At 38.3% G+C, this 25,810-nt stretch overlaps 2 protein-coding genes across 4 annotated transcripts; one reads left to right on the top strand and one right to left on the bottom strand.

The window, feature by feature from the left end:
- Positions 1–656: 656 nt before the first annotated feature.
- On the bottom strand, positions 657–16,810 carry LOC110165862 (cyclic AMP-responsive element-binding protein 1-like). Of its 3 annotated transcripts, none has more exons than XM_020931051.2 (8): positions 16,706–16,810; positions 13,234–13,340; positions 11,893–12,039; positions 11,383–11,483; positions 10,667–10,824; positions 7,287–7,454; positions 6,109–6,262; positions 657–5,860 (listed from the first exon to the last, which is right to left on the bottom strand). In XM_020931051.2, exons 2-8 carry the CDS (start codon positions 13,330–13,332, stop codon positions 5,716–5,718), a joined length of 972 nt encoding a protein of 323 aa, XP_020786710.1. In that variant the 5' UTR covers positions 13,333–13,340; positions 16,706–16,810; the 3' UTR covers positions 657–5,715. The 3 variants fall into 3 exon arrangements, with proteins under 3 accessions (XP_020786710.1, XP_055008230.1, XP_055008225.1); XM_055152255.1 differs by having other exon boundaries at positions 6,109–6,253; XM_055152250.1 differs by lacking the exon at positions 16,706–16,810 and adding an exon at positions 15,966–16,220.
- Positions 16,811–21,191: 4,381 nt separating this feature from the next.
- LOC110165867 (zinc finger protein 182-like) lies at positions 21,192–24,981 on the top strand. Its single transcript, XM_020931055.2, has 3 exons — positions 21,192–21,479; positions 23,182–23,269; positions 23,387–24,981. The coding sequence occupies exons 1-3, from the start codon at positions 21,287–21,289 to the stop codon at positions 24,282–24,284; spliced, it is 1,179 nt and encodes a 392-aa protein (XP_020786714.2). The 5' UTR covers positions 21,192–21,286; the 3' UTR covers positions 24,285–24,981.
- Positions 24,982–25,810: the final 829 nt, after the last annotated feature.

The following is a 25,810-nucleotide window of genomic DNA, read 5'->3' as shown; positions in this document are numbered from 1 at the left end:
GTTAGATAAACGCGTATTAACAATATTCATTCATAACGCGCACGAATCTGTCAGTCTCTCCTCCGCTGCCATCTGTTATGACATTTGGCAGGAAAACGCTCTAGACCCGCCCACTGTTGAATTCCTTCCTCTCTGATTGGATGATAAATCAAAACATGAATCTCTCGCAGGCGCTGATTGGCTGAACGAGCTGTCAATCAAAGAGGATTTAAACTGATGGGTCTGTACTTTCGCTGATGCTATTTTTGTATTCTCAGAGACCCACACCCTTTTTGAAAAGGAGAGTGAATCGCGCAATAATGTAGGCCTAGATGTCAATTAAGTTTCCTGATTAAGTTTCAAAATACAGTTTTGCTTATATTAAAGCCCCAGTATGTAACTTTTTAGCCAAATAGAGCAAAAGCTTTTACACAATCTTGGTTCTTTTTATAGCACAGAAAAAAACTGTTCCCTTATTGTGAGCAGACTTGCATCTCCATAAACCTGACTCTTTGTTGTTATATTATAATATGTGAGTTACTGTGTCCAAATAATTTCCCTTGTGAATCAGTAAGGTTTGTTTAAGTCTAAGGGTAATTTATACTTACACCTCATTACAACAACAGTAAATATGTATATTGCAGTTTATTATACGACATAACAAGTGTTTACAAAAGATTGGTAATACATAAACAATACAGATAATTCCCACAAACTGTTATGAATGCATCATTTGGCAACAATCATTTTAACGAGATACAATACAATAAAATGGAGTTGTAGTTTACCCACCTGTAAAAGGCAATATACAAAGTAGTGGTCACATGAATCAATAAAAAAGTTGAATTTCTAGTTTACAAAGTCTATGATGACGCACGTTCATGCACATTCATGGCCCATGAATCAAAACTATCATGGCTCAAATTTGAAAATACTATTGGTAGGATATTGCATTATACAAAGTTCTAAAGTTGAGTCCACATTTTGACAATAACAAAGAATTTCTAAGCACCGATTCTGAATTATTTGCAAACTATTGACAGTAAAAAGTTGTGATTTAACACTATGTAACGTTTCTGGTTTTCTACTCATCTCCATGGAGATTGTTATTGCTATTGGTTTGTTATGTTTCACAATATTAGCATTAAACCTATATCTCCATGGAGACAAGCAGGTGATGTAACCAGTCCAAGTTAGAAGTAAGTTCCGTGGAGAGGAAATCCCGCACTAGTGTTTGCTGAGCAATAAAAATAGCCCTGTCAAAACAAATGCCGGTTATAGCTACGTTAAATGTCACACTGCGGAACATTCAAGGCAAAGCAATAACGTTACCATGGAGATAAGATGATGAGAGTACTCACCACCAAAAAAAGTTACATAGTACACCTTTATGTACCATATGTAGGACTATTTTGAAGCAGTATTAAGAGTGAATGGAAATAGAGGTGAGCGATGTATAGTATAACATCATCAAAATAGTTCTTTAGCTAGGTTTAGTTCTTTAGCGGATTAGAATATCAAGTATATTGTTTAAAATAAAACTGTCAAAGCTGGAAAATGAGCTAAAAAGAATAAAAATGTCATTTCTGTTTAAATTAACTTTTTTTCCCTTTCACTTTGTTAAGAATATTTAAGAATTGCAGAAAAAAAAAGACATATACAGGCACGTTTTAGCATATGTCTGGTGAACTGCATAACAGGATCTGACTAGGCTTTTCTGAAAAAAAAAAAAAGTAAAATTATAAAAAATATATATTATAATAATACTTTTTGTCAATACCCATACCTACATGGAATTAATATGAGATGATATGATAACAGTATTCAGTCTTAAATTGCTATTTTGTTAATACCAATACAAGTACTTGGCAACAACTTTATGAGTTTGTAATGCATATTTGTACAAACATTTGTCATTTGTAAATGTTGTAAACAATTGTCAATGTTACAGGCATTTAGAAACCATCAGTATCACCTTTCATCTAATCACAAGAGAATAACTAGTTTGCATTTTGATTTAGGTTCGAAATGGACTTAAATTAGCCATTAGCTTAGCGGCTAAAATCACCATTTGCCCAGAGAGTACAGTTAGCTAAAAGATATTTTCCATCTAATTTATTATGTTTAGTTAACAGCTTTAGTTTTACATTTTTTTGTCTTTCATTTGTATCCCAATTACTATTTTATCTTTTTGTTTGATTAAGCCAGATTTTTCCAACTAATTATTTTAACTTGAAATTTTCTATTTGAAAACATAATAATAGATTAAAGTTTGAGTGTAACAAATGCAGTGCAACTTAACTTAGTAACAAAAAACTAAAGATTTTTTCTGGGTAGGAGCTTCAATACACAAAATTTAACAGTGGTATTTTTATTTTGTTTTGAAATGATGTATAAAAATGGTATTGTATTATCATGTACAATATTGTATTTATGTATTCCTGTTTTTTTGCAGTTTTTAATGTTGTAAATTCTGCTGAAATATTTTTTTTTTTTTTTAACTTCATGCAAGAATTAAATACATGAAATAAAAATTGTAACGTGGACTCTAGCTGCTTTCTGACTTATAAAAACAATAGAACGTACAAAGGCCTTTCCCATAGACATAGCTGCCATGATGGAGTGGTAAAGTGAATTCCACATAGAGACCTACAATTCTGCCTATGTTACATCTATGTTACAAATATTTCAAACGAGAACATTTTTTATCAAATGAAACGAATAATCTACACATGCAAAAGGCTATGTACAGGGAATATAAAAAGGATTACATTGTTCAGATGGAGTCCAGCACTTTAACAAGACAATTGTATAATATATATTTAATAGGAACCCCTCTGTGTGAATAAAAACAGCCCAAAATACATATATGTTACAATTCTGTCCTCTGCTTATATTGGCAGCCTTGGTGAACATCAGGAGTTAAAATTGTCCATATTGTTCTAATAATTTTATAACCTTAAAGTGAATATGACAGGTTTTGATCATTCGCTAATTTTGACTTAATTTGGTGGGATAATACATGTTGTAAATAAAAAAATATAGTTTTACACTGATTCAGGAGCGATTTGTGAAGGAAAGTGGAAAAATATGTTGAAAATTACAGGAAGTAAAGTTCTATTTCAGTTCTATTTTCAGATTCCCAGACTGGTGACATCATGGTAGGAACATGTTCTGTCACTTTAAACATACTTTCAACAAAATAAAGCTTTTGTTTTATTGTTTTGTTCTATTATTTGTCAAATATTCATTTCTGTGTACATTTAAGGAGTTTTGGCAAAGTGTGTAATGTGGCTGTAACACTTATGCTTAGTGTGATGTCACAATTTCTAGCGGAAATCAAATTTGATACATGAAAAAATTGCCAAACCGGGGAAAAATGTATAGAATTTTTAGTAAAATCTTAAATATAAAGATGTGTTTAAGTAAAATGAGTAGTCCAACCTATCATAGGCACTTTAAAGCTGCATGATGTAAAATTTCTTGTGGAGGGTTCGTCACCTGCTTCATGGAGAGGTTACTGCTTTGCCGAGAATGTTCCACTGTATGGTATCAGACACCTATCAGCATGTTACAAGTTAAATCTGTGGATATGCAAGCCCACTCATAAAAATTGAAGTTTTGCAATGCAATCAAAATATTTGTAATCAATTAAATGTGAGATAAGCAAGTGTAACTCTATACTGTCAAACATTCCAGGCAAAGTAATAACATCTTCAGATAAGCAGACGTGGACTGCAGACCCTCCACCAGAAAAGCTACATAGTGCACAGCATCTGCTTTAATCCTGGTCTAGTTCTGGTTCAGTTCTGGTTTATTACTCATTTACATGCTTTAATCCTAGTTTAGTCCTTGTTTAGTCCTGGTTTAGCTCTGGTTTATTACAACTTTACATGGTATAGTCCTTGTTTAGTCCTTGCGATGTCCCGCTTTAGCTCTACTTTAGGCCTCTTTTGAGTTTTAGTTCTAGTTTAGTCCATGTAACCCTGCTGGAGATGTGCAAAACTTAATTAGGTTTCTTATCTACAAATGCAATATAAGCAGAGGACACTGTATTTTCATAACACCAGAATCACTCCATAGTCTATTGGTACTTTCATAGAATACTACTCTATTAGTAATATTTATTTTTCAAGATAGACAATATTGAATTTGTCATTAATTTCTTTGTCAAAATCTCTTCTTTTTAGTATTAATATTTAGTATTATTTCATTCTGTAGAAATCGTATTGCAGCTGCCACCATATTTGAGCAGTCAGAAAATGGCTACCCTGGATTCACACCAAACATGTACATTTTATAATTGCTTGTTATTTATTCTGTATGATGCTAACTAGAGGCACTGCTCTGTCTGCAGCTCTGTTAGACTTTAATCTGAGGTTTGTTTTAACACAGTCTGACCATAAACAACTGTCTTTTTGTCAGCTGCTTGCTTAATGTGCGCACTGTGTCACCATGGTAACTGCTGACCATTCCGCCATAGACATACATGTTGAACACCCACAGCTAGGCAGCACTGCAAAGTATCAGTAGCAAAGCACTGTGGGATACCCTGTGATTTCCAACCCACTGGAGCACCACTTGAATTCAAATAAGTATACCCTGTTTTCATTATTGTAGTGCCATTTTCAGCTATTTTTAAATATTACTAAATCTTAATATTCCTGTTCACGTGTTTGTAGTAAATCCAGGGTAAATAAGTGTGCTTTGAGTTAAAAACCAACTTTGTACAGAAATAACCAACACTTTTCTCTTGAAGTAGGCTGTGAAGTTTGATGGGTGAAGTTTATGTAATATTTAAAAGCAAGTACCTGATTTCTATTTTTAAGTACAGATATAATGTATAAGCAGCTCTTAGGGTCAAAATGAGACCGCTGTGTATTCTCTGCAGTGTTTTGTTATTGCCCGCGAACCAGGAAGCCACTGGAAGTTCTGAAAAGCTCTCATAAACCCATTGCAGTGAATTATTAGGATGCTGGGATGGCGCTAGGTAAATGAGGAATAACTTTGGACCACTGCAAACATTTACTGTATTAATACATTTGTAAACACTGTGTTAGTAGTGACATAATAACGTCACTATATTGTACACAGTATACGTCAAGAATTCTAGTTTTAATAACAATACATATTGCCATTTCTTTGCTCAAGTGCTAAAATTAGATGAATTAAGACTTTAAAAATATTCACAGCCTATAAAAGAGAAACGGGACCTGTGTAAAATGTTGGCAACACTTAATAATAACTACATTTACTCATGTCTATAATGACAAAGAAATATTATAATGTTTATTAAAGGTGCAAGGTGCATTTCTATGGATATGTCATTGCTCTGCCTGGAATTTCTGGTTTTACAGCTAAAAATACCAAGAAAAACAGGCATTCTGAATGTGAGCAGGGTTGCCTCTCCACAGATCTGACCTGTAACTTGATCTGGTAAGGTTTCCATGAATAGAGAATGGTTTAAAACTATACTGTGAAACATTCCAGACAAAGCAAAAAACATCTCCATGGATCCTCCACCAGAAACGTTACACAATGCACCTTCAAGACTGATTCTGGTTTAGTAACTACGTAATTATTACCCTAACTCCAATTCTGAGTCTGAATCATTCTTGTCTATAATAGTTGAAGTCTGTGTTCGTACTTTATTAAGGCTAATGCAGACGTAGTTATTATAAAGTGGTACCTAAATGTGTGTCGTGCGATGCTACTTGTCCCTCTCTGGAGATGGATCTACTCAGACTTGTGGCAGTACAGGTCTTTGAGAGCCTTGAGTTCTTCGATGAGCGTTTTGTTTTGGTTTTCCAGCACGGCCACGCGGTTTTCCAGACACTTTACGTACTCCTTCTTCTTCCTGCGACATTCACGGGCCGCCTCTCTGTGGGACAAACACACAAGACGCCATTTAAGACTTTTGATTTCTTGATTTCTTTTCTTGATTTTATTGTTTTTCAGCAATTAGGGCTGGAGTCGACTAAAGAAATTCCTGGTGTATGTGAGACATGTCTTGTATATCCATTAATCGACTAAAACAGGGCATGGGGATGGAAAAAAAAAGATTAAGATCTCAAAAACCAGAGGAAGCCACAAAACACAGGGAGATTATGTAAACAGTGATTGCAGTACCTGTTCTTCATGAGGCGAACCTCTCGTTTGCGGGTGACCTCCTCAGTGGCGCCCCCTGTGGGCAGCGCAGGAGACGAGGCCATGACCACACTGGGAGCGATGGTGCTGGCTGGAGCGGCTCTGATCTGATAGGCCTGCACATCACCTGAAGCCGCTAAGACAAAAGGGATTTTATTTAACAACGAAGAAAACAAACTATTTTCAGATGACATCACAACATTCTATATTCCTACACTAAGTTCATGAGCAGGAGCGATGCCTGACCCAAGATAAAATCCAACCCAACCCAACATGAAGAAATGGGTTCAAATGTTAGGACCCAACCCGACCCAACCCACGCACATTAACCCTTTCGGCCCAAGGACATTGTGGGGAATAACCCTAATCACGCATAACTTTCCTACCATAAAAGATAGAAACTTACTCACACGCACGCTGTGTGATGATGTAGGGAAAACAAGTGTCCAATAGGAACTTTGTTTTCTGCCAAACTCATGCGCTCCATCCATTCTGATTGGCCCAAACTTTGCCAAACAGTGTAGTGGGTCAAAATGGTTGACTGCTAAGAGCGTTTATGTTCGTAACAAGTCAAAAAGCCTAAGTGCAGTTATTTCTAAAATAAATGGCAAAATACACATCTTGGTCGTCGTAATTGCACATCTCTTGCTATTTTTATTTGAAAGGTTTATTTCAGACAAAATGTACAAATCCAAATGTAATAAACACCATGGAAATGCAGGAAGTGATGTGGCTCTGCGCCCTGGACCTGACACCAGCTGTTGAAACCAGGAAAGTCATGGGCCAATTACACTTTTTTTTGTTTTGGGGGCAATAAGGATATTTTAGTTTACTTGATATTTTGCACTTTTTGTAGCTAAGGCCCTAAATTACGATTTTTTAATGTCCAAAAATGTATTTGTATTTCTGGTCCTATAGCTTTTCTTACAGCCATATGACACAACTACAGCATGCAGATTGTAAAATTACAGGTTGTACTGAAAAAAGGATGTATAACATTTCATTTGGGGGTAAAAGGGGGAGTTTTAATAGCAAAACTAAGAAAAAAAAATCCAGGTGAGGACAAATGTACTAAAATTGCCCTTAGGTCTGGAAAGGTCCGCCTCTCCTGTCATCTCAAATTGTTGAATGATATAAATAAGTGTGGACTTGTGTCTGACCTTGCACTACGACCTGGTTGCTGGGCACCAGGATCTGCTGCCCGTCGCTGGTCTGGGCGTACTGCAGGATGGTAGCTCCAGGCTGAGCTGTGGTCAGAGTCTGGATGCCTTGAACTCCATCGGTGCCATTGTTAGCCAACTGGATAGCTCCGCCCTGAGTGATGGCAACTGAGAAAGATAGAGAGAGAGAGAAAGAGAGAGGGAGAAAGAGAGGGGAATATGAGTGGAAGGAGTGAGAGAGAGAAAGGTGTGTGTGGTGAGAGGAGGAAGAGGAGAGGAAAAAAGACAAGAGATGAGAGAAGGACAGGGTGTGAGAAAAGGGCAAGACAGAGGGAGAGGGGAGAGAGAGGGAGAGATAGAAAAGAAGAAGGTTTAAGAGAGGAGAGAAGGAGGAGAGGGTTAGGTGTGGGGTGGGTAGGCCAATTGGAAAGAGGGAGAGAAATTTAGAGAGATACGGGGGCATTAAAGAAAGAGAGAAAGTAGGAGAGAAAGGGGTCAAACCAAATAAACATGCAATTGTTTTTTTGTCTTCTACTGAGTATAACTAAAACTCAGTAACAGTTCAGTCTCACCTCCTCCCTCTGTCACAGTTTGAAAGAGAGAAGTAAATGAGCTTTAAAGAATCTGCCTCAGGGCTTTGGGAAATATCAAGTTACAAAAAACAGACTTTAGTTCTAGCCTCGAGGCAACATTAGAATAATGAGAAAAGTACATCCTTCTTATAGTCTTTGAGAAAGAATCCATGTATGTATGAACACTGTTAAACAATACATCAGTAGTTAACACATTTAGGTAAATATATTTAAAATTACTTAATTGGAGTTTTATTGAAGACTGTAGCAAATCAAGTACTGGAAAACAGTACAATTCAAAGAAAGCAAAACGTCCAAAAACCTACATACCTTATAATTTTGGTCAAAGAAATTGTTTTTAGTTGGATTTAATAACATTATTATTTTGAATTTTGTATTGATCTATTTTCATTTAATGTTACTGTTTAATTGTGTGAATGTAAATTGTTTTATGGTCAACACATCCATCTTGAAAATGACCCTTTAAGTCTCAAGGCGCTAAACTGTAAATTAAGGATGTAATATTAAAGGTGCACTATGCAACTTTTTTGGTGTTGAATCTGCCATCTGCTTATCTCCAAGGAAATGCCATTGCTTTTCATAGAATGTTGCACAGTATGACATTAAACTAACGTATTCATCTCCATGCAGGTACACCACCAGGCCAAGTGACAGTTCTGTGGACAGGTAAGTCGTCTCAGTAAGAATCCACATTTTTCAAAGGATGTTTGAGCAACAAAAGCTACCATCTGTAAACCTGTTCAACCCTCCCCTCAACTGGCCTTTGTTCAGACTCACCTCAGCTAGTTTGTCAAATCAAAGTTCCTAGCTTCTTTACCTTTGGAGCTTCACCTGCTTTTGGAATAGGGATGGACATTTGATGAAATTTTCTTAATCAATCGTCGGAAGAATTAACGATCGATTATCGATTAATCATTAACATTTTATATTAAAATGATCATCATTATTATTACTATTTGCACTACTAATCTGCATAAATAAATTCAACTTTACGACACATAAACCGTAACGACTCTAGAGCCACATCAATCCGTTTGACATTATAATGTGTTTAATTCAGTTTTGCGCAACAAATAAACTAAGCGAAGATAAAACTACAGCTCTTGTGTTGCTGATGTGGTTCAACTTCTGTTGGATTAAAAGACATGACTCAGTGGAATACAGGTTAGTGTGACCATATTTGCGTTTGTCAAAACCAGGACACCGTATGGGGGGTGGGAGGTGGGGACTCGTCATCGACATTGCGCGACTCTCACCTGGCAAAACTTTTTTCTACTGGACACCGAAACACATGTGCTGCTTTGTACACTGTGCACATGGCCTCCCACTTGTCCCAAACGGAATGGAAAGCATGGAATTTCTTGTACAAGTCATCGTTGCACATCGTTCGCATTTGCACTTCAGTATGTTGCAGACTGACCGACTGTTTGTGTCTGCTCGCTCCTTCTGAGAGCAAAGAGCTACATGTACGGACCCCTGTTTGGTCACGCTATGCACAGCAACCTACATTCTGTTTGTCGATTAAAATAAACATAATAGATGAAATTCTTAATGATCAATTATCGATTAATTGACTAATCATGCCCATCCCTAGTTTGGAGAATCTGACCGTCCTAACCAGCGGTGGAAACAACAGAGAGGGTGCGTGACAACACAGCTGTTTAATAAAAAAAACTTTAACACCCACAAAATGGACAACAATAAGCGCTCCTTATTCTCCTCTACTGCACTGGCTTTAATGAAAATTTCAGCATGACAGTGAACAGAAATGACCCGAGTGTTTGCTCATGAGAAACGATGCTGCTCTTGAATATGAAAGATCTGCAATAAATCCCTCAGACTGTACGATCTGTAAACATGAACCACCTCCAGCATCACGACACACACCCATGCTCAGAAGAGAACAAATATATTCTCCAGACTCATCATCAGCTGTAGCCTCTGTCGTCTGTCTCAACAAATATTCCACCAAATGTCGTTTAGTCTGTTTGCAGTGGAGCGTAGAGATTGCACGTTCATCAGCAGAGTTCATGCACAATTAGCCACGTGGTTTTAAGTTTGTTTCTATAAATGTAAACAATATATGCAGTCTCCAAACAAAATACGTGAAGCTGTGATGGCCCTAAAAGCTTTTACTTTTATCCTTATATAAAGTTGGGTATGACCAGGTACTTAATTTGTATAATGTCTGAGGCACTGAGACTTTTAACGCATTAGAAACTCTTCATGTGGAAATCAACTGTGTTCAGAAATCTTCGGGTAAAATGCGCAATGGATTGTAGGATGCTTCATAGCTCTTTACGGCTGGTTAGGAAGCTGCCGAGGTTCCTTTTCCTAACTTCTTCCTCACTCAGTGCACTATCTGGATAGACGGTGATGCACATGGCTTAAGGAGCTAGGAGCTTAAAGGCCAATTTGATGAATTCGGAAGTAGCTCTGAAGTCTCTGGTCTTCTTCTCTCAGGCCAAAGCTGGTACAATATCAGACAGCAGTAACATAGGCAGCATCTAGTGGTGAACTGTGAGAATACAACAGGGGCGGCTCGGCCAGTCTAATTACAGATGGAAGCTTTAGACGCAAGATGCAACAGACGTAACTTTAATCACATACAGTGGAACATTCCAGGAATTAACACCTTCAAGGAGACAAGCAGGTAGCGAACCTCCACCAGAAAAGTTACATTGTGCATCTTTAAATAAATTCGATCATTTCCTGGATTTCTTCAACCTTGCTCCTGTATAGCCAGCCCTAGAGTACATTTAAGCATTTCCCCTCCTGTAAACCTACTGTACTGTCCGCTGCTGGTCTGGTAGATGGGCGTGGGCACCGTAACCGTGGTGATAGCGGGCGTGGCGGCTGCAGCAGAAGCAGAGTCTTCCTCAGCCTTCTCCTCCTCGATACGGGGCACAGCGGGAGCATCAGATGAAAGATCATTCAGGATCTTTCTGTAAAAACAACATGGAGAGGATTGGCATAAAAGGAACGTACAGTACAGATATCAGTACCACAGTATTCACCTGACAGGAAAATGAGGAGAGGCTAAAAGTACAGTACTTTTTCTCTTGATTTTTCTTTTCTTAAGAACATGAAAAACAGGATTGGTTTAAACGGTTTGCAGTAGTCCAAAGTTATTCCTCACCTATAACATGCATTCTGAGCATCCTAGTTATTCCCAGCGATGAGTTTATAAGCTCTTTTCACAACTCTCAGAGACCAGAGCAGAGTTTTGCTGTACTAATTGTATTTAAATGTAGACAGAACATAGCAGACATATTTTGACTTCAAGAGTTGTTCATACCATATATCTGCACTAGGGTAAGGCAAATATTGTTCAGATACATGGAGGAAAAAATGGGGCACAGGACCTTTAAATCCATTAACAAATCAAAACTTATTAAATAAACAATTCAGGCAAATATTATTAAACCTATTACATTGGGAGTCCTGGTTTGTTTACATAGTTCTTTTCAGGTGTGAGCTCCTGGTGTAATACTCCTGCTGACCTGTAGGAGGGGCGTCTCGACAGGATCTCTCTGCGTTTCTGTGAGTCAGTCACACTGTCCACTGACTCCTGTGAATCCTCACTCTCCGCTATCGTCGAGATCTGGACACAAACAGGAAGTATTTTCATGGATGCAATTTTTCTGCTGACTAACGACACAAAGGCTGACAAAACTATTAAAAAGAATTGGAACTTTTATTAAAGACACCTAATGAATAAAAAAGAAAGGGGCGAGTGGGAACAAGATAAATGCATGTATGCGCAAACTGCACTCACAAGGCTAGAACTGCACAGGAGTACATGCAAAAACAACTAATATTTATATAAATAGATTAAACTCTGCCTTTTACACATAAAAACCAAAAGATACCAAATCTTCAGCTAACTCAGTCACCCACTTCTGCTTTCTGTTGTTGTCCCATACAAATCCTTAAAATCTAAATAAAATAATTATTCAACTACTACAAATTTTGGTTGGCTAATACTCTGCACCTGCCTGCACCTGTCTCACCTGTACAGCCTGCACCTGTGGGCTCTGGATGACCGAGGGCTGGGCGGTCTGGATCACTCCGTGCACCTGGACTGTTTGTCCGTTTGGGAGCTGCACCAGAGTCACCGTGGGTCCTGCCGAGGAGACATGGCCCTGGGACAGTGTCACCTGCAATGATTAAAAACATTAAAGTAAAAGTGAATTTAGGTGAAGGTTAAAGTGGAAATAAGCTATAAACTATAACAGTCTTTCCCAAACTTTTTTTCTGCGGACCCATATTTTAAAAGTCACAAACCTTCACAACCCTAGTCAATAGACATTATTCATAAATCACAAAATAAAGGTGGATTTGACCTAAGGCTGTGCAATTAATTAAGTATATTTATCCATTTTTTTAATATAGACATTGTAGAACAACTGGTTATAAAATTTATTTTGGATACATTCATGTTTTTCTATGCCTTATTTCATGTTCAAAGCATACTTTATTAATTTTTTGTTTTATACATTGCAAAACTGTTTTATGGTACATAAGTAGCCTATATTTATTTTCAGTTTGAAAGTTTTGCGTAAATTATCAATAACAAAGTGTTTGTTTGTTTTTTTTGATTTTTTTGTTTGAATAATTGTGATTTCAATACTGACCAAAATAAACCTGACAAAGATTTTTTCCATAATCGAGCCGCCCTAATTTGACCATTATTGAACATCCATAGGGATATTTTATTGTTGACTGAGTGATCGTGTCTCTCTGAACAATTAGTATTACTCAAGTTTTAAACAATAAAAAACAGTAATTGGACCAGCAATAAAAGGATCCATAAGTATCCTGAAGTGCACTGACCTTTGCTGATTTATCACCCTTGTTTTTGGACAACTCAACAAGCATTTCCCATTTTCTTAAGCTACAGAAACAATCATTCAGGGCAGGCAGATAGAATGTGCTGACTCAATAGCTTTGAGTCAGAACTGTATATTTACAGACCTACATGCAGATCGCGACAAGACGACCCAGAAAAAACCCTGTTGCGACCCACCTGAGGGTCGTGACCCAGTCTTTGGACAACAATTAACTATAATATATACGTGATTTTACATTTTGTTCATTGTTAATTGCAATATTGATCTAAAGCAGCCTAATAAAAGATAGGGGGAAGGTGAATACATCTCTGGGCACTCAAATCTCGACAGAACTATACTCAACTCAAACATGCATGAATCACTTAAAACACAGATTTGAGTAAACTAAAGATGTTAAAGCAGTTATGGTTATGGTTAGGGTCAGACTCCGAGATATTAATATAATTCCATGTCCCTACAAAGCACTGACACCTGCAGCGTTCCCTGTATTTGTGTTATTACCTGTGCCAGAGTGGCGATCTGGGCTGGGGTGATCTGTTGTGCTTCACTTTGGGTCACAGCAGTCTCGGCCTGCTGAGCCTCTGCAGCCTCCATCTTCATAGAGTGAACTGTTCATACAAAACACACAAGATGGAGGAGTTAGCATCATCTCATCAGCTTTGAAGATGCTGGTGTCATTTTTAGAGATGCACTGATCCGATACTCATATTTGATACTGAAAATGTGGCTTCCAAATATCAATTCTGTCGATATCCTAGTTTGGCATATAAATTCATGTAATAAGACTTAACTGGTTGAAACTGGTCCAGAAAATCTTGTAATGTTTAAATTTTTATTTATACAAATTTGTTCTGTACTTTTGAGATTGTAAATAAGTGGTTCTTACTTGAGAGATCCATAACAGTGATATAAAACATTTGGATCAGTTTTGTCTTAGTTTATTTTTGTATAAAAGAAAATAAATGCCATTTTCAGTCCCTGCACTGGTTGATATCGGTAATCAGCAGATACTTAAAGCTATAGTATCGAAAGTATCAGTATCAAAATTGAAAAAGTTGGATTAATGCAGCCTTAGTAATTTTGTTTATTTTATTGGATTTTAAATAATTTTTCCTGACTTTTCTTTTTGCTTAAAGCTGCACTGCGTAACATTCCTTAATATCACGGAAATTGTATTGCTTTGTCTAGAATGTTCCACAGTGTAGATTAAATCTATCACGAGGGAGACAAGCAGGTTACAGCAATACACTACTTTACAATTCAGATCTGTGGAGAGTCGCTTCTGTTCACAGAAATAATTATTTTCTGTGAACTATTTATTATTTTTGAGTGATATAAACACCCGTAATGAATAAATGCTAGAAGAAAATGTTTAAAGTCGAGCAGGTAGCAACCCATCCACCAGGAAAGTTGCGCAGTGCATCTTCAACTTTTAAATGCCAGTTTCCACAGATCAAATGCTGATGTAGTGTCCTTGGGCATGACACTTAAGAAAGGCATGTGACCATTAATTTGAAGTGTTTATAGTGCATTTGAGCTACTGTGAACACATTTTCTTCTAGGAGATATCACCAGACATCATGTACTAGTAGAATATTGTTAGAAATAAGATAAAAGAATTGCTATAAAATTGTACTGTGCATTGCCACTTGGATCAAAAAGGTTTACTGAGAATTGCTGTTTTAAAATATTCTCTACCAAAACTGTGATCAAATTTTGCCCAAGTTACATCATGCATTTTGACCACAAATTATGCAACAGCTGTTTAGGTTCTGCTAAAGGTGCACGGTGTAAGTTTTCTGGTGAAGGGTCAGTCAAATGTTTGGAATGTTTCACAGTATGGTATTAAACCTTTCTATCTTCATGGAGACCAAACCAGAGCAAGTTACTGGTCAGATCTGTGGAGAGGTGATCCCGCTCACAGTCAGAATGCCCATTTTTGTAGGTATTTTTGAGCAATAAAACCATCTGTAGTCAGTGTTGGGAAGGTGACTTTTAAAATGTATTCCCCTACAGATTACAGATTACATACCCCAAAATGTAGTTTGTAACGTAAACCATTAAGGTACTTAAAGTGAGTAATGTAATCTGAATACTTTGGATTACTTGATTTGCTGTAGAGAAGCAAAGACTAGGATATCTTCACATAAGATGTTTTGTCTGATAAAAGACAATAAAAAGTCCAGACTTTACTTAACCGTATTAAAAATATTATTGATAGAAGAAGAATAGACACGGTCTGCACAGCATGGTTTAGTCCTGTTAAATCCTGTTTTAGTCCTGTTTTAGACCTGGTTTAGACCTGGTTTTAGTCCTGGTTTTAGTCCTGGTTTTAGACCTGGTTTAGACCTGGTTTAGACCTGGTTTTAGACCTGGTTTAGACCTGGTTTTAGACCTGGTTTTAGACCCGGTTTTAGACCTGGTTTAGACCTGGTTTAGTCCTGGTTTAGACCTGGTTTAGACCTGGTTTTAGTCCTGTTTTAGTCCTGTTTTAGACCTATTTTTAGACCTGGTTTTAGACCTGGTTTAGTCCTGGTTTAGTCCTGGTTTAGACCTGGTTTAGTCCTGGTTTAGACCTGGTTTAGACCTGGTTTAGTCCTGGTTTAGACCTGGTTTAGTTCTGGTTTAGTCCTGGTTTAGACCTATTTTTAGACCTGGTTTAGTGTCCAGCAATGAGTACAATTACGGAAAAAAACAAAGAAAAGGGGATATAGACCAAAATGTAAAAAACAGGAAAATCCCGAAGTGTAATCCATTTATTTCAACAAAGTAAACTGTAATCCAATTACCACTCACTGAAACAGTAACTGTAATTTGTATTCTGATTACGTAACTCCGGTAAATGTAATCGTTACTTCCCAACACTGTCTGTAATTTATATATGCAAGGCAGAGCTGTATAATGTCACACTGTGGAACATTCCAAGCAGAGCAATAACATATCCATAGAAATACACCCTTAATACATAAATAACGATCATATTTCATAAACTCGTTTGGAATCACATGAATGCTATGTAGTGCACACTTCGTTTGTGGACATTCAAAACTCATCGAACGTGCTGTTACTTGTTATCACGTCTCCATTACGCATAGCTACTGACGAAGACTAGTAGGCGCCCCATTCACAACTTTATCACTATCCCGCCGTCATAATTTACAAATACAACACAAAATCTATCTACAAGACTCCCCACCAACCTCTCCCCCTCCCATGCCCTGCGGAGCCTTCACCTTCACCGGGGATCGGGACCTGGCTGCTCCGGTGTCCGTGATCTCACTGGCGCGTCGGCTCTGTGCGCTGCATGATTGGCTTCGCACTTTTCTCCCTCTGCTTTTCAAAAATCACTCGGATGACAGCAGCGAAGCCACATGGTCAGGCAACGCCCACTTTACTACACATTAGACCGACTAATCAGTTCAGGTTATTTGGCATTTATTCACGATTTCGCTTGGGATTGCACGTTTTTACGCACAAGCAACGCAGCGGGCCTTGACAGTCAATTCTTACTATGTTATTTCAACGTAATATAGGGAAGTTATGCATATAAATTGTTCAAATATGCAATAAATTCTCATGATTTGTCAAGAAGGATTTATATATTGCACAAAGTTACCAAATAATGAAAATTGCTGACAGATTTGCATCATGAGAAAAACAGAAAAAAGCTTTATCAATGGAAAAATCATAGAGCGTGTTAGCATGATTTGTCAACGCCTATTTTAAAATCGAATACACTGTTATAAAGGACAATATTTATAGCAGTGTGGTGTGGTATTTTGACGTTTATTTCCCCGTTTTGAGCCCCAAAAAACAGCGCAGCCTCCCCTCCCTCCAATCCGCTCCAAACGCACGGAGGCGCCATGATTTCTTTGTTCGCTCCCGATCCGAACCACCCCGACACGGGCTGGTTTGGCAGGCCGAGCAGCGAGCCTCCGAGCCCGCTGTGTGTCTGATGTCGCTCCGTGCTTACCCTCACACTCTCCCGCCTCGGTCGCTCCAAGGCCTCCCCGAGCTCCACTTTTATTCAGGCCGACACGTAAGAGCCCGCGTCAGGCTACACCTCCGCCGCGTCACCGGGAACAACAACCACCACCACGGAGCAGCGCCGGAAAAGCACGAACGCGCACGGAAAAGGACGAAGTGGAGCCGAGGAGAGACGAGGTTTTACGAGAGTGTACGAACATCAACGAAAAAAGGCATTTGTGAGCATTTCTGTCTTTTCCCATCATAAATGAATTATTCCTACTTGATGTATAAATACAGGATTGCAATAACCCAAATTCAAACTCTTAAAATTACATTACAATGACGTATGCAATATCTGCTCTTTTGTAAGATTTACCTACACTATTACACAATTGCACATTATATGGACAAATCCAGAGTAAGTCACATTTCCTTGTATTTATTTATGATATTAATAGTTTAAAAGTTTTGTTAGGATAAAGTCTCATATTAGGCTACAAGATCCAAACAATACAAGAACTGAAACAACAGTCAAAAGAACAGTTTAGGTATGTTCAGAGCGCGTGTGGACCAAATTGACCTTTTTTTTTTTTTTTTTTTTTTTTTTTGCAATTTCCGGAAGTTAATGGTTTTCTATGGAACTGCATGGATCTATAAATGCTGGCTTTCAGATGCCTGGGGGTCTCTGTCATACCAGTGTCCACCTCAGAAGTTCTCTGGTGTTATCCTCCACCACATGGCTCCTGAATTTCCTGTTGGAGCACAGTTTATCTAGCTTTTGTTTAGTGCCCACCTAGATCCAGCAAATGCATCTGCAGGAACTTCATGTATCACCTGAGTTTGCTCATGAAATTGAGGCTGGAACCAGGAAGCAGTCCAGATGTCCAGACTGGACACAGCTTCGCTGACCAAAACTAACCACGAGCCGCTCCCATGAGGGAAGTTGCAGTTTGTTTGATAAGAGGATCAACTCTTCAAACTTCTGCCATCTCTCCTGTTTGTTGTGTACTTGAGCCAGGCACAAGACAACTCATAATAATCACAAAGTGAAAAACATACTGATGGCATGTTTTTTATGTTAGTTGAAGAACAAACAGGCTTCATGTAAGGAGAATGACAATAAATCTGTTATTTCCTAAAATTACATTAAGGAATGTTAGACCAGTGGCTGTTGCTAAAGTTAAGTTGTCACAGTACACTTTTACGACTACAGTTGTTGCCTGACCATGTATTGATCACTCTGTCTGACATGACCCTCACACCTGTTCTCCACCACACCGTCTGTTCCTGAGTCGTTGATGTCGGCAGTAGAGCCAGAGCTCTGTATGTGTTAAACCTTCAGAAAATGCTCTTGTGGTCCTCACCTCTTTTCTTATACAGCAACCAGATATCACATACTTTGGTCAAATGTGTTTAATTTACATCAAAGGTCATCGCACTTAAAAAAATAAAAATAAAAAATGGTATGGTAATTCATTATTGAATGGTATGGTTCAAGAAAAATACATTTAAATGCTGTTGATTGTAATGTGAACAAAAGAAAACTATTTATATTTCATATACAACTAATTTATACAACTAACCTTACAAAGAATAAGGCCCTTTGAGAATTTGACATCACACAATTGTGCCAGATTTGGTTAACAGTTCAGTGTGAGTGGCACAGGGGCATCCCACATGTGGAAAGGAGAAAGGAGAAATGGTAAGCTTGGCCCCCTACTTTTGTTCAATTTACAATCAACAGCATTTAAATGTATTTTTCTTAAACCATACCATTCAGAAATGAATTACCACACAACCATATCAATTGTAAATTAGTTGTGTACAATAATTACATTCTGTCCTGGATGAGGAAACTGTTATCTGCCATCACTTCATCTTCTGACTCCAGCAGACGGAGGATTCCACTGATCTGTGTGATCTTTTTGTCAGAGATGCAGCCAGTTACTTCCGGGAAATTCTGATCCCCCTGATTCCCCTTTATTGCGCATGCACACGCGCCAGTTTCAAACACAGCGTCCACTGTAAATAAACATTATGGTGACACTGGGAATTAGTTCTTATACTTGTCAAGGAACAGTTTTACACAAATGTGATGAATAAAACTCTCTAATGAGTTGCAACTTAAGCACTCTGAAGGAAGTTTAAGACATTGGAAATAGCATGGCACGAGAACACATGAGAGGGACGCTGTAAGTGATATGACCATTTTTAAAACATTTTAAAACTTTAAGCACTGTGGTGTGAATTGCAAAGAGCATTATGTATTTGTATTTGTATAGTATTTAAATTGTAATGCAGTTTTTCATGTAGATGCACTGGCGAGGAGAAAATTCAGTTTGTCGACTGGACAAAAGTTAGTGTGGTTGAAGACGTTTTGCAGCTCATCCAAGCTGCGAAACGTCTTCAACCAAACTAACTTCTGTCCAGTCGACAAACTGAACTTTCTCCTCACCATGGATTCTACCTGGACGACTGAGGGATTCTTCACACATGTAGATGCACTGTTTTACAGATTCTTCAGTTAAAGGCAGAGTTGGACAATGATTATCTACAGGTCTGTTCTTCCTGCTGCTGTCAGACAGTGAACAATAGCGTGTGTAATACTGTAACATAATATAAATCATTCCCTGTGTAATACACATTACCTGCTGTTTTTTCCTGTTCATATCATCTCATATCATCTTTGTACTGCATATCACATTAAAACAATACAACAAATTATACATTTTTATACATTTTCAAAGAATCTTTTTAACTTTTAGTGCTTTTTCTATTAAGTGGATTCACTGAATTCATAAGCATTTCAGTTACATTATGTATTATGATGACAACTGAAACACATTTTAAGCTCATCATTTTTAATAATAAAAGTTGAAGTTAATTAGGGGTGTGCAAAAATATTGAAATATTGATATATAGTATCGTTTAATGTAATGATACAGTATCAATATTGTGGGCTGCTGTATCGATATATTGCCAAGAGTATTTTTTGGTATATTTTACTAAATTATTTTGTTACAGTGCTACAGTTTTGTTGCTGTTGTCAGAAGAAGGAAACTCATTTATGAAACACATTTGACATTTTCACTGTTTTGATTATTCAAATGTTTGTGTTTCATATGAACAAGACGTGGTTTAACAAAGACTTTAGTGTCACAGCCATCGAATCGATTTGAAATATATCGTTTTAAATTGTATCAAATATAAAGCTCACTGTATTGAGATATGTATTATATTGTGGCCTGTGTATCAAGGTATGTATCATATCGACAACTTCTGAATGATACCCAGCCCTAAAGTTAATTGTTATAGTTGGTATGTTGACAAATGAAAAGGACTGATGAGAAGTGAATAGGTTATAAAAGATTTACAAACTATTTACAGATATAAAAAGAACAAATACTAGTCCAAGTTGTCTCAGTTCATGGTCCTAGAGCAGGGCACCAGTAATGGGCATTGTAGTTTGCTGTAAGGATGTAGTAGAAGGCAGGAGTTTGTGGGGCTCTTTTGGGCTTTGCTCTGTGAATTTTGTGACATGGTCCTCTACTTCATCCTCTACTTTAAAATAATTTTTAACTTGTATTAAGACATTTTCCTCCAATTCCCTGTAGGTACTCACACCAAGAGACTCTGTGACCTGTGACATGTAGCGGGCTTCTTGTCCAGACTTGAGTTTGTAAGCAGCAAACTGTGTGGTGAGCTGTATTTTGGTCCATATACTGAACAGGACCATGTCCAGACAGTTGTCCCTCTCCTCCGGCCTCTCACTGCACAAATTTGACAGAGGTTGAAATCTGACATTGCTCAGTATGTTTTTAGTATCTTAAGTTTTTTCTTTGCCACTGTGTGCACCAGTGGCACTGGCATGAAACTCTTTAATATATACTGTCTGCCTCTTCAGCTGTGCGGACAACTTGGACAGCGCATTCATTGGGTTGTCCTTTATGCCGGACATAAAAATGCACAGCATCTGTTAAAACATTTGCAGTGTTTGTGTAAAATGTGGTTAGAATAATGACATATAATGATAAATAAGCTAAAACAGGGCTTTAGTTGTCGTACAAAAACATTCACAATAAAATGGTCACAAACATAAATAACATGAGTTATTTCAAACATAATTAAATTGTTACTTCTTACTCTGTCAGCTGTCAACTCTCATTCACCCTTTTTCCCTCGTCAGTTCAAGGGTTTTATGTACTTTTCATTCAATAAATAATAATAATAATAATAATAATAATAATAATAATAATTACCAGTCTATGGGTAAAACCGATCGAATAATCAGTGTATTCGTCAAATTATTCTTCACAATGCACAAGTCACAAAATTTATTATGAGATTAATTCATGTTAACAGAGTTAACAGAAAATGCACAAAACTGAGTGAAAAATGTATCAAAATCCACCCTTCTAGTATATTTCTTCTGGATGACGCCATGTTTGAAAGTGACGCGGCGGACGGGGCGGGACGGTCAGAACGTCCGAGACGCGGCGGAAGCTCGTCAGCTCTGTCCATGTGATTTATATACACAGTGTTTGTGCAGAGCAGAGCTGTGCTACACCGGCTAAAACAACTGGAAATGTCCAACGGCCAAGTGTTTAGAGCTTTTGTGAAGGAGCGGCTGAGCGCGGCTGTAGAGGACATATGTGCGCACTTTGAGAGCACCATAGCGGACTATGAGGAGGAAGTGCGCCGCTCCAAACACGAGAACCAGAGGCTCCAGCGGCTCTTGGACTCGGCTCTGAGTCCAAGAGTCGTGCCCGTTACAGCCGGTAAGTCTTCAATATTTCTGTGAAGTTTCCCTCCCATCAAACACAAAACTACATTAAAAACTATGTCAATTGTTCGTGCTTCGTTTGTGCTGCTTTAGTTTTGGAAATATTAACGATCCTTCTGTAGGTCAAATTGGGGTCACCCAGCCCCCCCAGGGAGCTTCAAAATGCTCTAAAACGGCAACTTGTGTCGATCTTTTGTGCTTCGTTTGTGTTGTTCTGTGCTGCTAAAAGTTTCGTTTGTGCGATTATGGTTCTTCATGTCCCGAGTGTGCAGAGCATACACCGTCCCTAACAACAATAATAATGATTATTTCAAATAATATGTAAAGAGCAACATAAATAACATGCTGTAAATAAGAAAATAGGTTTCCTTGTTAGGTGGAAATAGATCAAAGTGATCCCAAACCATGGATCGCTTTTTTCCACTCGTAGATGCCATCGAAAATGAAACAAATGCCGAAAGTCGACAGAAGTCACCAAAATCACCACTAACGTCACACAATACTCCTCACTACCTAACATTTTTAAGAAATATTGGTGCATCTTTTACACTGATAATCGCTGAGCCAATGAAACGCTTCGATACACTGAAGTGATCGACACGCAGAGTGAAGCAGTCGGGGGAGGGGCCGACACTTCCACACTTTGGTCACGTGAGCGGCTGCTGCGAGACGAGCTCCGAGGCAGTGCTTCAGAGTGATTTGTTTTAAGAAAGAAGGAGACGTGCTCCGGAGCTCCGTCTCATTTGCCCATCGCTAAGTGTAAATGTAAATGTAAACATACAGTTTCAGTAAAAGTGTAGCTTTTGGGAGAAACCTTCTAGTGTTTTTGCAACTAACAGTGAGTTGAGATTTGCGGTGTCTGTGTTCCACTTGGCTCCACCCACTGCTTTCTTCAGGCTAAAATCAGCCGTTGCATTTACAAATCGTTATGTGACAAGTTAAACAAATGTCTCAAGTAAATAAAATAACACAAAAAGTGTTATTTTCAGATTTGCACTTAATACAGGATAAAATTACTAATTACTTAGTAAAATTATTAAGTTGTACTTGCAAAACGAAATTTGTAATTGTAAAGCAAAATTTGTAAGTAAAAAAAAAAAAAAAAAAACAGTGTAAAAAAACCACTTACATACATACATTAAAACATTTTGGAGCAACTGTACCTTCATACACAATGAAAATATATTTAGTTACACAATACTTAATACCTGCATTAAAATGAATGACCAGCCAGACGTCTCAAGTTGGACGGAGTTTTTTCTCTATGATCCGGTACCAGACGTTCTGGATTCAGACAGAATGTAGAAGAAAAATATTTAGTAATGTATTCTGATACATAGTGCAATCAGAGTACTGTATTCTGAATACTTACAGTGTAAACATGACATAATAATTATTTTTGTTGCACTGTTTTTATGCATTAATTTATGTCCAGTTAGAGACGAGGAAATACACACACACCTGCAAGAGCTAGTAAGTAATTGTATTCTAAATACCACCAAATGAAAACGTAACAACTGGAATACAGTTTCTCAAAATGAGAATTCAGAATACGTATTTTCAAGTACATATATTCAGTTACTTCCCAACATTGTTCATTCATCAGCCTTAAAGTAGACTACAGACAAGTTCACAGAGGGTTCATGTCACAAAACTGCACTTGTATGTATAAGTGTGTATTCTGTTGTCTCCTGCAGCTGTCCAGCTCCCCTCTCTGAGTCCTGGTCTGACTCCACACATTAAAGAAGAACCCAACATCAAACAGGAGGAAGAGCAGCTGCAAGTGTGAGTCTCAGACACTTTCAGACTGCAATTCTTTATTTTGTTATTAATTCTTATTCATTTCTATTACAAATATTCAGATTGAATGTGAAATATACAAATGTATCTTATATTTTTCAGGTCTGTCAGATCTGAAGCATGGTCACAAACAGGTCTGTCTATGAGCGTGAAGACAGAAGAGTCCTCTGAGCACAGAGAGGACACACAAGGAGAGGACATCGAGGCAGAGACATGCGTCCACAGAGAGGACATCAAAGCAGAGACATTCATCCACAGAGAGGACATCAAAGCAGAGACACATGTCCACTCAGAGACTGAGGGAGACACAGATCACTCTTCTGACACTGACGGTGATGAAGACTGGAGAGCTCCAGTCAACTGTTCACCTGCACACATGGATACAGGAGCTGATGAAGACGAGTGTGCACCAGAGACCAGAGCCACTGTGAACAATGGAGACATGGCAGGAACTGGCGAAGGAGCTGAGAGCAGTAAACACAAGTGTTCCATTTGTAAAGAGATATTTGTCTCTAAATATAAACTACAAAGCCACAGGAGAGTTCACACGGGAGAGGAACCACTGAGCTGCTCGGTCTGTAAGAAAGAGTTTCCTGTAATTTCTCATCTGAAAAGACATATGAGGACACACACAGGGGAGAAACCATTCAGCTGTTCAGTCTGTAAGAAAGAGTTTGGTGAAAGAGGCAGTCTCAACACACACATGAGGACACACACAGGGGAGAAACCATTCAGCTGCTCAGTCTGTAAGAAAGAGTTTTCTCTAGGCTCTACTCTCAAAACACATATGAGGACGCACACAGGAGAGAAACCATTCAGTTGTTCAGTCTGCAAGAAGCTGTTTTCTGTAAACTCGCATCTCAAAACGCATATGAGGATACACACAGGGGAGAAACCATTCAAGTGTTCAGTCTGTAAGAACGTGTTTACTGCAAGATCTTCTCTCAGAACACATATGATGACACACAGAGAAGAAATCATTCAGCTGTTCACTATGTAAGAAAGTGTTTATGTAAAAGTGTAGTCTCAAAAGACGAGGATACATACAAGGGAGAAACCATTCAGCCTGTAAGAAAACATTTGCAAGGAAGCATCTCACCTCACATGAGAAAAAACTCAGGGAGAGAGAGACCTTACAGCTGATCAGCCTGTAAAAACACGTTTTCTGTCAGGACTTCTCTACATATGGAAGAAAGCCAAAAAAAAACCAAAACAAACAAACAAAAAAAATCCATTAATCTGTATACCTTTTTCTTTGCACTAGCGAGGATATTATTGATATTTTTCTGTACTATGATTAGATTTGAGCTGTAAAGGGTTGGATAAATCACGTATATGGCTCATTGTAGATTAAAGCTAATTACTAAAGTGATTAGTTCTGCTTTTTATTTATTGCAGTTTGTGTTTTGTGTTATATAACTATATTGTACATTTGGAATAGTCTTTGGTTTGGCCTGCGCTGGCTCTTTAATTAAAACAGGAAGTTGCTCCTAAAGGTCATGTGTGATAGTGCACGCAGAAAAGCTGAAAAAGCTCTGCTGGCTCATGTGTTATTATCTTGTAATGAGTTCATGGAAGTTATACCCTGTAAGTACGTTATAAATAAGTAATGTAATTTAAAGGTGTTCATGAATATGTTTGTTCGTTGTTATACCCACAGATAAACAAAACAACTAATAAATCTTGTGTCAACATTACCAAGGGCACCCACAAGAGGGCTCTGTTGGCTAATAAAACCACTGGATAAAAGGAAACGTGTCAAGTTAGATTTTAAATAATAGTGTTTCTCTTTCAACATTTGTTTCAGTATCTCACATATGGGACAGCTCCCCAAGCTGGTCCCTAGAAGCTTTATAACACTACACCAGTCCCTGACTGGCTGAAAGACGTGACGTATGCTCCACAGGGAGATGGGGCTTCCTCCTGCTATAAAAGCATCCTGTTACTTCTTGCTCTTAGAAGCTTTTACAGTCAAACGGTGAGTGACTAACGGGTTAGCTTAATTGTTCACAGGGAGAGCTAAAAACTCTGTCGCTAAACGCTTTTCTATTGTCACTTCACTTCTTTTAATTCGGAGCTAAAATTATGCTTCTCATAATGGAGAAGGAGGCACTTTCAAAGGCTTGCAAGTGCGGAAATAAAATTGCCGAGGCAGACAGTCACCCTGTCTGCGCACAGTGCCTCAGGCTGCAACACGCCCAGGACGCACCAGCAACTCCGATGTCCTACGAGCACTGTGCCTGCCTTTCTCTAAACCCACTCACGAGCCAAGTGAGCCTGACAAAAGCAGACCCTGTGCTGGGGGCAACGATTCCCCCACCACGAGAGGGACCCTCTTGAGCTTTGGACTGGGTTGGCATAGACGAGAACGGCTTCGCCGCCCATTGAACCTCTGTTGGCATCTCACCTCCACCCGCGAAACTCCATGACTGCTGCGGGTCCTTCTCTCCCCTCCAAAGCAGACTGTTTCCAAACCACATTAACGGAGAGGTGCTGCAAAGCAGTAGCTACCTCAATGAAAGCACC

Source organism: Boleophthalmus pectinirostris, unplaced genomic scaffold, assembly GCF_026225935.1.
Source record: "Boleophthalmus pectinirostris isolate CB_2022bp ecotype Guang Dong unplaced genomic scaffold, ASM2622593v1 HiC_scaffold_1, whole genome shotgun sequence".
Taxonomy (NCBI): domain Eukaryota; kingdom Metazoa; phylum Chordata; class Actinopteri; order Gobiiformes; family Gobiidae; genus Boleophthalmus; species Boleophthalmus pectinirostris.
This window is presented reverse-complemented; position numbering and strand designations above follow the sequence as displayed.

Bases quoted from the DNA above. Each gene is read 5' to 3' on its own strand.
- LOC110165862 (XM_020931051.2), bottom strand. From the start codon at position 13,332: ATGAAGATGGAGGCTGCAGAGGCTCAGCAGGCCGAGACTGCTGTGACC. The intron at 7,455-10,666 runs GTAGGTTTACAG...TATCTTTCTCAG, and splicing joins GACCAGCAGCGGACAGTACA to TTGCCATCACTCAGGGCGGA. The intron at 6,263-7,286 runs GTCAGACACAAG...CTTTTGTCTTAG, and splicing joins CAACCAGGTCGTAGTGCAAG to CGGCTTCAGGTGATGTGCAG.
- LOC110165867 (XM_020931055.2), top strand. From the start codon at position 21,287: ATGTCCAACGGCCAAGTGTTTAGAGCTTTTGTGAAGGAGCGGCTGAGC. The intron at 21,480-23,181 runs GTAAGTCTTCAA...TGTCTCCTGCAG, and splicing joins AGTCGTGCCCGTTACAGCCG to CTGTCCAGCTCCCCTCTCTG. The intron at 23,270-23,386 runs GTGAGTCTCAGA...TATATTTTTCAG, and splicing joins GAGGAAGAGCAGCTGCAAGT to GTCTGTCAGATCTGAAGCAT.